The sequence below is a fragment of the Phragmites australis genome, chromosome 15 (assembly GCF_958298935.1).
Source record: "Phragmites australis chromosome 15, lpPhrAust1.1, whole genome shotgun sequence".
Taxonomy (NCBI): Eukaryota; Viridiplantae; Streptophyta; class Magnoliopsida; order Poales; family Poaceae; genus Phragmites; species Phragmites australis.
In genome coordinates, this window is record NC_084935.1 from 24,600,227 (window position 1) to 24,612,951 (window position 12,725).

The window sequence follows — 12,725 nt, forward strand, 5'->3', positions numbered from 1 at the left end:
AGCTGGCGCTCGATCTCAATAGTACAGTCTCTATAAGGAAGAGCAACTAGAGGTCAGAAGAGGTTAAATTTATCTTTGATTGTTCAAAGCTAACACCTTATTTGATCTCCATAGAAACTATATGGTCAGAGTCTCAGAGACAGAGTAGTAATCAGTCTGAATTGCTTTTTGGATTTTATTATCACTTGTCAACAGAATACCGTGATACACATCCATCAGACCTTCTGTCTGAATGGATAGCCGGACAGAGTAGAGAGTCACGAAACCACAAAGCAGTAAAATGTTGTGCGAAAGGAAAAGTTCACATGATAAAAGTATCACCTTTAGAAGATTCATTGGACGGTGTTCACTCAGTTGCAATTGGTCTAATCAATTGGACTTACCCTTCTTTGGTCTATCTCCGTCAAAGAATCGCCATATTCAGATCATCTGATGTCTATAAATACACATGAAAGAGATAATTAGATGAACTGCATTACAACAAACAATGATTCTCAAGTGCCCGTCGTTTCTTCATAACCTTCATTAGCTCCACTTCTCCATAGGATGAACATCACCATAGCTGCAAATAAAAAGTGTATAGCTATATGCAGAGTAACAGAGCACAAACACTGACAACTGCCCAAAAAAAGTATGTATTGAAGCTAGCAATTCCAATCTTTATGACAACCTAACAACATTTTGCTGAAATTTTTGTACTTCGAATATCATTATAGCACTTGATATCATAGTGTTAACATGGTAACAACTTTGAGCATTCAAACTGACTAATCTCGTCCAAGACAAGGGACGAAAAGGGATCGACAAAATTTAACTAAACATCACTTGATCTTCAGAAAATATCCATTTATAGGAGACAGCAAAGCAACAAAACTGGAAAACGAAACACATTTAAAGCCTCCATCAAATTCCACAGGACAACTCACTCACTAAATCATCTTACTAACACTTGGAAGGATAGAGGTGTGGCAGTCAATTCAAACCTGCACACTCCTACTCAACCTTCCATGCATGTAGTAGCAAGGAGAAACCATGGCCTTGCAACTGAGGCTCCCTAAAAATCTGCGAGTACATCCACGACATGGACTTCTCAAGCGCTTGACATGTCTGGAACATGAACACTGCGCTGCTCGTTGTCGAGCTGAAAAGCCAGCCATGGACATCCCAAAACACTTCGACAGGCAGCCCATCCACCAAAATAGTCTGGTTGCCTCTAAATTTCCATGCCAACCGCTTCACCCGCATGACCGGCCTCGTATCGATGCGGATCTCGAGACAAGGGTCCTTTTGCCCCGTGGTGTCACACTCTATCGCAATGTCATGGCACCTGCCATTGTCACAGAACTGAGCCTTGGCAGAGTAAACCTTCTTGCCAACAATGTGCTCCCTCCTGGCCACGAGCAGTGTGTCGTTCCCAGGCCTGCCGGCACCTGTCTTCCGGTACGCCTCCTTCCCCATGTCGCCGAGCAAGAGCAACATCTCGAGGTCGCACACCACCGCGACGTAGAACCCTTCCAGCGGCTCGGGTCCGGGGCCAAACTTGGCGCCGGACAGGTCCCAGTAGACGTAGACCTTGCCATCGCCGCTGCCGGCGACGTCGAGACTCTTGGACCCCTTGCGTTTGGAGAAGAGACAGGGCTTGACGTTCGTCCTGCACAGGCGCTCCCCGGACGCGCCGTCGTCGACGGCGACGCCGAGGCCCGCCTGCCCCACGAGGCCGCCCCTGCTCCACGTCACCGAGACCACGCATGGCCGACCGGAGAGCCGCGCCTGGTACAGGCAGGTCACGAGGCTCTGCGCCGCCGCGCCGCCCTGGCCTCGGCCACCGCCGCCGCCGGCGACGGCGCTAGACGAGGAGGACGAGGACGACGCTGCGTCCGCGATCTGGACGCTGGTCTCCCCGAAGCAGGATAGGTCCCTCATCATATCTCCCGCGCCTTTCGATGAACACCTCGCGTGCAACGCGCTCAGGACGCCCCGCCGCGCCCACCAACCACGTCCCGTCTCGGAGACTCCCTAATCCGGCAATGCCACCGCCGACGAACCAAGCACGGCTCGTCACGGCCCGAACCAACGCGATTCCAAGAGGCGGAAAAAGGCCACGCCTTTCGCCGCCGGAACGCGGTAAAGGAGCAACCTCTCACCGGCGCTTGACCAGCGGGCGTGACCGCGCAAGACACGAGCTTTGCCCCGGAGACGGCGCCGAGATCGCCTCAGCAACTGGGCCGAGGAACTATCAGAGTCAGAGGGTGGGGAAGAAGGGGAGAAGAAACGTCGCCATGGACAGCAGAGCAGAGGGCGAGCGGCGAGGAAGCGGTAGTGGGCAAAGCGGCGCGTGACGAAGGCAGAATCCAGGTAAAGAGAGAGAGAGAGAGAGAGAGAGAGAGAGTGAGAGTGAAGCAGCACGCGCCAAAGCCGAGCACGAGCAGCAAAGCAACGACACCAGAGCAGAGTACCGACAGTAGAGTGCGTGAGGAGAGAGAAATGAATTTGGTACAGTTACCGCTGTCCTTCTGTTGCTAACGTCCTTGCCACCGACTTGTGGCTAACGTAGACTAATATTTTTGATTTACGTCTAAGTTTTTTATATTTAAGATTAATTAAATATACTTTGCTATAAAAAATATGGCTAATAGATTTTTAACTATAAGTGTAATAAAGTTAGTCAAAAATACTGAGTATATAACATATAGATTAAGAAGCTAACAAATAATTGTCTTAAAATTTATGACATGATTAATCTTAACCGTAGTAAATTTAAATGTGAATCAAATATAACCTAACAGGAAAGAAAAAAAGATGAGCAACACAATTTCCAAACGGAGGAATATTTTTTCTAATTCTCCATTATTTGAACAGTTCCGTTAAGAAATATCGATAAAATTTCTGTAAAATTCTTGTGTTCCAACTTCCAAACGGTAGAAGTTAATTAACTCACGAGGTCCTAACCGCCTGCGAGTGGACAAGGTATCTTACAAGTTCCTCACTATGGGCAACCACCGACACGCGATGGCTCTTTGCAAAAAAATGTCACCAGAAATCGTCCCTAGCTATGGGCAGATGTTCAAAAGCAGTCAATCCAAAACGTTTATTACAGATCGGACGGCTGAGATTTCTCATCACTGCAGATCACTATAGATCATCTGTAATGACTCCTTCACTGCAAAGGATCCGGTTCTATAGTCGTAACTAGAGCTGAGCATTGTAGCGACCAACTCGAAATGGGAGCTATTGCATTTCGATAGTAAAGTTTGAGATAAAATTACTAGAAGTTTAGCGTGGCATTGCCACGCCCGATGGCCCGTGGCCACAGGTGTCCTGTAGTTGACGTGTTCTATTAATATACTAGGAACAGTTCATAAAGTAGGAAATTTTAATAAAGAATTAGGAGACAAAAAGAAAATTATGGTACAAAATACACTGAGATCATACTTGAGACAGTTTATAATAATAGTGAATTGAGGTAACATATACACAATAGAACACAGAGGAAAAGACAAATGGTAAATGATTAGGTTGTGACAAATGAAAAATACAATGAAAGGGAAATGCAACGCTATAGAAATTTGTGCAATTTGTGTCAATTTCCATATGATATTTAGATTTCAGGAATACATGAACAAATTGCCATGAAGTCATATTTCTGGTTTTAAGGTATTACTAATAAATTTTGTACTGAAATACTGTATGTCAGCACCAAAAACTGGCAAGAACAAAATACATTGTACAATGTCACAGTCTCACATATTTGATATATGTGACTACGTGGACAAATATAAATATCAAGGCTATGGTTAATTACATATAACATCCTCTTCTTTCCAGTGGCATGAATAGTTGTCTCAGTGGTCAGGGACTTCTCCATAGAGGCTGTGTCCGTGCTGTCCATTATTTTGTTAAAGGATGATAGAGCCCTCAAAGCTCTGGTAAAAGGGACATTCATCAGATATCGATATTTCAATGGAGATCAAATTGTCGTTCTTTGCACAGTTGGAATCCTCGTATGATTGATCAGGCTGACAGAAATCTACTCTTGATTGCCCACATTTTCCATAATCCTCGACAGGATCCATAACCTAGTATTCATTCTGTGCACAAGCCTCAGTATTGTTGTCATTTATCAACCTTTCGAAGTCAGCTGCATTAGAAGTAGCTGGACTCGGCATCTCATCATTGGCTTTTGAAGAACTGTAATGCTGAAGCAAAAAATATCCAAATGTTAAAACTGGTACAATTACTACTAAGTACAGAAGACAGAAGGAGAAGCATCTGTAGAAGGAGGAAGCGCTGAGGGCCTGTTTGGCAGAGCTCTCAGAGCAGCTTCCTGGCTGGAATCAGGGGAGCTCTACCAAACATCAGCTTTCAACTTTTAACTCCCTAAGTGAAATCCGTAGGAGTGATTATCTGAAATGAACTAGAAGCTGAAAAGCAGCTTCTCATGATTCACTTCCCGCACAGAATCACTTCCTCCATATAATTTATTCTAGAGAATCACTTTCAGCCACAGAATCACTTTCCCCAGAGAATCACTCTCCACAGAGAATTTAAATCAGAGAAAGCTCTACCAAGTAGACCCTGAGTTTGCATACCTCACTGTATCTGGTACAATGGAGTTCTTACGAAATCTTGGAGGCGTTTGACAACCCTCAGCCCTTCCATGGAATGTTCATTATCAAACATAGCAAGAAGACATCTTGAATGTGTTGTCATCTTCTAATGAGAATCCGCATAATCTGCCACTGCATGGAAAACCTGGTTGTATGCAACTTAATGCGAATTGGAGACAGGATTATTATTAGCGTAGTAGCAGGAGGAAAACCTGCAGAGCAAAAGCTTATTAGTCAAAAATCCAGCAAGGTTCGAATGGTTACAACTGCTACCATTTTTAACCTTTGTAGAGTAAATTGTCAACTGTTACCATCAATTGCCGGCATTAAAAATTCAGAACCAAGGAAAATGAGATGACAATTGTCTCAGCAAATTCTCATTTCACTAAAGTAAGAATCCATCTGGTTAAAAGTACCTTACTGATGACACTTTTTTTCCTGTTGATATATTGTTCCCAAATTGCAGGAGCAGTACAATATTAGTATTAATTGTACATCCAAGGTACTTATTAGATGCACAGAAGAAAATACTGCATTGTACCTTTTTTGCCCTTAAGTTTTGATGGAACCCTGTATGTGGGTGGACTGGAGTTTAGGGACCGAATCACTCATAGTTGTAACCTGCAAAGTGATAAAAAAAGATGTATTAGTAAGTACAAAAGGTAGTAGTTATAGTTTCTCATTCTAATCTGGTAACCTGTGCAAATATTATAAATTAGTGATGCCGAAGAATATTACAGTCATATAATACACATTCTATGCTTACCTTTTTAACTGAATATTGCACCAATGCATCCTTTCAGGTTGGACCTGTATAGGAGGAAAATATTATATATTAGTAAGTAAACAAAGTGTTGTGAACAAAACTCTGATTGTATGCAACTTAATGTGTATTGGAGACAGGATTATTATTAGCGTAGCAGCAGGAGGAAAACCTGCAGAGCAAAAGCTTATTAGTCAGTACCACAGAGTGGACAATAATTTAGTAGGTGTTCAATTCAGATCGTAAATTGAACTCTGTATGGTTAAGAGTCATATGTTGATTGGGATGATGTAGGAGCCTACACTTTAATTGAACAGTGGTTCTAAACTCCGAATGGACCACAATGCTAATGAGCTGTCCTAGTAGCAACAGGTACCAGCCTTTGTTAAGAGAGTTAAATTAAAGAGGGGTAACAAATAACATATCTTCGAAACGGAGGAATTATTTTTTCTAATTCTCCATTATTTGAACAGTTCCGTTAAGAAGTATCGTTAAAATTTCTGTAAAATTCTTGTGTTCCAACTTCCAAACGGTAGAAGTTAATTAACTCACGAGGTCCTAACCGTCTGCGAGTGGACAAGGTATCTTACAAGTTCCTCACTATGGGCAACCACCGACACGCGATGGCTCTTTGCGAAAAATGTCACCAGAAATCGTCCCTGGCTATGGGCAGATGTTCAGGAGCGCCAATTTGTTTGGCTGTGTACATTTTTTATTGATGCAGTGGTCAAAAGTTGTAGCTCCATTATCTGAAAGAAAAGAGTGTCAATTTGTCGGAGAAACCACGCTCACATCTGTTCGTTTGTTCGGAGCAAATTGCACCGACAAGATTCGTGCACATCTGTGGTAGGGCCTGTGGCCCGGTACGCGCTGATCCGTGGGCGATACATGAGCGTTAAAAAAAAAGAAGAGCACAGAGTTTCAGGAGGAGGGACCAATTGTGCGGCTGGGACATGGTTTTCTGATTGGCTGGCAAGTCTTGGCAATTGCATATGTAAGCTGCCATAGTCGTAACTAGAGCTGAGCATTGTAGTGACCAACTCGAAACGGGAGCTATTGCATTTCGGTAGTAAAGTTTGAGATAAAATTACTAGAAGTTTGGCGTGGCATTGTCGCGCCCGATGGCCCGTGGCCACAGGTGTCTTGCAGTTGCCGTGTTCTATTGATATACTAGGAACAGTTCATAGAGTAGGAAATTTTAATAAAGAACTAGGAGACAAAAATAAAATTATGGTAGAAAATACACTGAGATCATGCTTGAGATAGTTTATAATAATAGTGAATTGATGTAACATATACACAATAGAACACAGAGGAAAAGACAAATGGTTCATGTAGCCAAGTTTTCAATATTGCTCTTATTAACTTTTATATACATGTAGTTTAATTGGAGAATACTATTGAAGGGGAACAAAGGAGTCATTATAACAAGGTGGCAATCGTGCAGCCAAATAAGCTGGGTAACCTCTATCGGCAGGCATTTCAGGCTGGACCAAACAAATGTAGCAATAGTTTAGTGAAGTAGACAGGACGTGAATAATAATCAAGATGGATGAAAGAGCAGTACAAAGTATCCATATGATATATTAGCACTAAACTACTTTAGTAGTAAGTAGTGACATAGGTTCCTTCCCAACTGAACATGTGGGTACCAGACTTATTATCACCTCTTAATTCAGTACCACTATGTAAGCTTGAGCCACCAATTAGTAGCATAGCATTTACATTTAAACTTTGTAGCGTTAGTTTTATGAGTCAATCTTAGTACATGGCTAAATAACGGTACCATAAATAGCACATCATAGTGATATGTGAAAACAGACTATTTAGCTAAAAAATCCTAGGTAAATGATTAGGTTGTGACAAATGAAAAATACAATGAAAGGGAAATCCAATGCTATACAAATTTGTGCAATTTGTGTCAATTTCCATATGATATTTAGATTTCAGAATACATGAACAAATTGCCATGAAGTCATATTTCTGGTTTTAAGGTATTACTAATAATTTTTGTACTGAAATACTGTATGTCAGCACCAAAAACTGGCGAACAAAATATGTTGTACAATGTCAGTCACCGACAAGATTCGTGCACATCTGTGGTAGGGCCTGTAGCCCTGTACGTGCTGATCCGTGGGCGATACATGAGCGATAAAAAGAAAGAGTTGCTAATTTTTAATCGAGTGAAAATAAGAATATATTTTATTTGATAGCAGTAACGGTTGGATGAAGATCTAATGACCGATAAAAAAAATGATTCACAAGTAAACAATATTTGTATAGTAGAGACATATATAATTTTCTGATATATGCCAGACAAAAATCCTTGACTGAGTACAGATCAAAAGATAGACGCACGATCAGACGATTGGATGGAAAATACATCGAATAAAATAAAGTTTTGATTTTAGTCGATTGAAACGTAGTAAATTGTAAAAAAAAAAAGAGCACAGAGTTTCAGGGTTTTCTGATTGGCTGGCAAGTCTGGGCAATTGCATATGTATGCTGCCATGGTTGTAACTAGAGTTGAGCATTGTAGTGACCAACTTAAAATGGGAGCTATTACATTTCGGTAGTAAAGTTCGAGATAAATTTATACGTATTATTTTCACATATTTGACTAAAGTATTATGAAAGATATGGATAGTTAAAGTTTGGAAATATTGACTCCTGTATCCTTAGATATGCTTCTATGTGACTCGAAGAAATAGAGAAAAAGAAGAAAATCTAAGCAAGTGTAGTATTCCTTAGAAGATGCGAACTTGGAACTACACTTTTAGTGTTTTATTTCTCAGGAGAAAAGGAGGAGAGTGAAATTCATGCGTACAGGACTACAGGGCACGGTGATTTCTGATAGTACGGACACTACCGTTGCATTCCCAAAACACAGTAGGAAGCAGCACGGGAATAATGAAAGCAAGTGGGGGCTTTAGGGTCTTTTAAAGCCGAAATAAACAAATAATTTTTTACTATAATTTTTTATAATTTATTTGTTGTACTATGAGAATCTAAGAAATTAGTTTTTATTGACTTTTTATAGGTTATAAAAGTTTATTTTACTTAACTGCTTATCAAAATTTTTTACAATTTATAATTAAAAGATTTTCACGATCCAAATTTTTATAATTCAACTTTTTAAAATCCACATTCTATAAACCGTTTTTTAAAATTCTCAACACAAACAAACATTACCTTAAAAAAAAGCCAACAAACAAACACAGTCACAAAAGCATTTGTACCTATGATCGATGATGTGATGCTGATTTGTTCGTTGCATCGGTGGGTGTGATGACAAGATCTTGGACTGAAATGGAGCCTTAGGACCTGTTTGTTTCAGCTAGAGATTCTGAAAAGCAGCTTATAAAAGCTGGATTGTTAAAAGCTGGATTGTGAAAAGCTGGATTATGAAAAGCTTTTAGACTGTAGATTCTAAAAAAATTTAATGGACAGTTTAGTAAAATGGACTTTCACAATCTATCAAAAGCTGAGAAAAACCAGCTTCTCAGATTCTCACAATCCAACTAGCAGATTTTAAAAAGCTATAACCAAAAGCTGCCTGTTTATTTCAGCTTCGGATTATAAAAGCTGAAAGTCAGAATCCGAAGCTGAAATAAACAAGACCTTAGTGCCATGAAACTATTGTAAGTAAGATGGGACATAAATGCAAACCAAACATATGTATACTGATATTTAACAGTCAAGTACGAGGGGTACCTGCTCCTGATCTACATCATAGTAAAAGCTGTCTCAGGTTATCCACGTCATCACATCTTTACAATCGTAAAAGGCCCTCCATTCTCAGCCCTCTTAGGCTATCGTCATCACATGAGTTGGAAAATGTCAGATTTGAGCTGTGGGAGTTGATGACCGTTCGCTCTGTAGTTCAACTCGCTCGCTCGAAAAATCCTTCCTCGCTCGCCCGTTCAAGTCGCGCCTTCGTTCCAGATGCTTTGACTGACTTCGCGCTCCGCGCGCCCTCCTCACGCTGTCGTTGTGCACCATGGAAGGGAAGCCGCTGCTAAGGAGAGCCGATGCCACCAGATCTGACCCAAGCCGTCAATGCCTCGAACCGTCATCGTGGATCGAGCGCTAGGGATAGTGCGAGCGTCGAGGCCTCCTCGGTCGGTACCCCTTTCTCTCTGCTCCATTAGAGGTAGGTATCTCTCTCTGCTCCATTAGAGCAAATTTTGCTCTCCACTGCCCCATGTTGATCTCCCCATTTGAAGCTCTTCGACACCAGTTGACGACCCCAGGAGATAAAGACCAAGTTGCCAAGCTTTCCCATGCATAGCTTTGCAGTCCCATGTCTTTATTCTTCCTGTACCCAAGCTCCTTCATGGTCTGTTTTGCTTCACCATTGCGCCATATCTACGGTGCCCCAGTGCCCAAACTCACCTAAAAATGAGTTTCCCATGTTTCCACAAGTCTACCGATATTTTTCCCGCTCAAAAAGATAGCCGGAGCCTCTATGGTGATGCTCCGGCGAGTTTTACCCGCTGCGCACGGCGACACTAAACCGGAGCTAGAGCAGCTGGCCGACAAGCCAATTAATGCAGCACTGTGCTGCTGCCGACAGCCAGAAAAAGAAAAAAAAAAGATTTCAGAATGTTCCTTTCCTTTTTTCCTGAATTTTTCTTCCCATAAAAATTTGAAAGCTTATTTCTCCTCTGTTTTAACTCTGATTTTCACAATTCTTCTTCCTAAATACATGTAAATTCATAGTCTAACCATCTATTCTAATTTCATAAATTTTCAATGTTTGCTTGAATTTGTGTGGATTTTGTTTGAATCGGCCCGTATTCTCGTATTTAGCTAACGAAGAGTTCATATGCCTAAGACCTAAGCAAGGCATGAGCAACATCATAAAGGGAGAACATGGCAATAGACCTGGAGCGGGAGCGTATCCAGTCGAGTGGGTGGAGAGGCCAAGGCACTTGAGCTCCTTCTGGATGAGGGCATTGGCGACACAAAAAAAGGAAACCTTTGGATAGGAGAGATACATGGCATATGAACTTTTCTTTTTCGAGACAAAAGCATATGAACTTTTCTTTTTCGAGACAAAAGCATATGAACATCGGTCATGAAGATTGAAAGATTTCTATGAAAGGAAAAAAACGTGTATTTACTAATCGCAGATACAGCAAGCTCCCAAATCTTGTAGTGCTGTCTGAACACCCAAAATCCAAAAAAAAAAAATCATATGCGAAAGCATCTTCTTGACTAGAGATGCTCGACCAACTACTATGAAGCCCGCCAGGCCTGCATAGATTGCCTTTTGGTAGCAGTGCCTAGGCACGCAAGAGAGGGCTGCTGGCATCACCTCTTCATGGATACTAACAAAGCAATTCGATTCAATCACAACCATAAACATGCATGACCAATAACACAAGCAGGGAGATGAGAAGAGACCACAGACACTGCTTATCAACTAGACCGAGATACATAGCATGTAGATCAACGATAGTAGTAGCTGGCAGGAATAAAAAAAGAATAGTAGATAGCGTGGTTAATTAGAAGAATTCTAAGTAGAGCCCAAGTGTCAAGGCCTCCTCGACTAGCATTTTCCTCCGCCGCCCGGACAACCCATCGCCACGCAAGCTCGATAGGAAAACTGTTATTAGTCGACCGAGGCGGCGGCGGATCTTGCCCACACGCCTTTCTGTCTACGATGGCAATCACATCCGTGCGCTGTGGCGCCGTGAAAGGAAGCAAAATCAGTGTTGCGGCCATCGTCGTGTCGCGCTCCGGGCGGATGAGCATGTTGGCACGCGCACCAAGGTGCACCACCGACGCTGTGTCTCGCCTGAATGCATAATGATCCTCATCCACTATAGCATGCACTATCCTTTCCACTTGCCTCATGTGATTTTTGCAAACACATTAATTACCTGCTTCTTGTAATCTTTTGTTCTATAGATTATAGAAATGACATTTGTTGTGTTAACAGTTGAAATAATTCGATTGTACTGAATCTAAACTGAAATGCAGGTGTTAAAACTTTCTATATATACTTCAATTCAATAATATTTGTAAAGGCAGAAAAGATCAACATCACATTATGAATTAGGATTTATCAACAACTTATAGTAGTAGACATGTTCGTGCTAAGATTTTCTTTTGGCTATTCGGAATTTAATTATGCTGCTAATTGCGTGGTACCAAGGGCAAATATTAGTACTATTTTTTTAACTGTTCGCAAGTTTTGGACTTACATACACCTTTGTACCTACTGAAAAAGAATAGATACCTATACCATATTGGTCTTAGTACGTATGGAGTGACCTATGATGCAACTATCATGTACTTGCTTTCTAAGCTTTGTTAAAGTTCCAAGATTGTGATGGCATAGTAGGTTTGTTGCGATTATATTGTCATTTAAATCGCGAATGCAACAATAATATACCAACTAAAGGATTAGCACTTCAAAAAATGCCACCTGAAAGACTTGATGCAGTTTTTTCCTTATCTAAATGTTGTTTCATAAGCAAAATTCCAGTGACAACTTCAGTTTTGGACTCTACGATGGATGCACAAACTGCCTTTAAGGTATATATGGGAGGTCACATAAAATCTTATTGAACATAGGCTACAACAACAATGTGAATTTTTAATTCTTGCTTTAGTTCCAATCTAATTATAAAGCATGTTCATATGTATTTGTGGCTGATGCTACGGTCAAATGGTCCATACTGTTTAGAATTTATCAAATCCCGTGTCTTTTCATCATTATACCATATCTCATCTGGTACTATCAGTTAATATAACATTGAATATAAAAAACTTCAGAGAGATAGAAGACCTTTAGCATGCCCTTTCCAAAGAACGCATCAACAATTTGAAATCTTTACTTCAGAATTGTTATTTGCTTCTCCAAATTCTTATATATAATTTTAAGCTAACACAAATATGCTTATTCTATAAATTTGATAGTTTTACCTGCCTTTTTTTTTGGTAAAAACATGTCATCAAAATTTTCTTTTATCAAAAACTCAAAGATAGCAGAACACCCTCTGTAACCTCTTTGAATGCAAGTTAAATAAATGCATCATGTGAATCTTATGAGGGTAAAGCTGCTATAGAACCTATTGCTTCAGATACAAAGTGGTTCAAATGCTGCAGTCGAGTTAATATGACATTTCTACACGCTTGCATTGAACATCGATACATTAAATAAACTGATCAAAATTTTGAAATACCTGTTTTGTTACAGAAATTCTGATAAAACCTCATTTTTATATTACTACGAATTGATGTCAATTACTTTATTCAGAAGAAGGACAAGCTTCTATTACCCATAAAGGAAAATCTTTTCCTTTTAATATGGCATGAAACCTAGCCGTTTGTTTAAAGCTAAT

General features: G+C 40.7%; 1 protein-coding gene across 1 annotated transcript; it reads right to left on the reverse strand.

Moving 5' to 3' along the window:
• Positions 1-831: 831 nt before the first annotated feature.
• LOC133893017 (uncharacterized) lies at positions 832-2,445 on the reverse strand. Its single transcript, XM_062333996.1, has one exon. It carries the CDS (start codon positions 1,924-1,926, stop codon positions 994-996), a length of 933 nt encoding a protein of 310 aa, XP_062189980.1. The 5' UTR covers positions 1,927-2,445; the 3' UTR covers positions 832-993.
• Between the last annotated feature and the right edge of the window lie 10,280 nt (positions 2,446-12,725).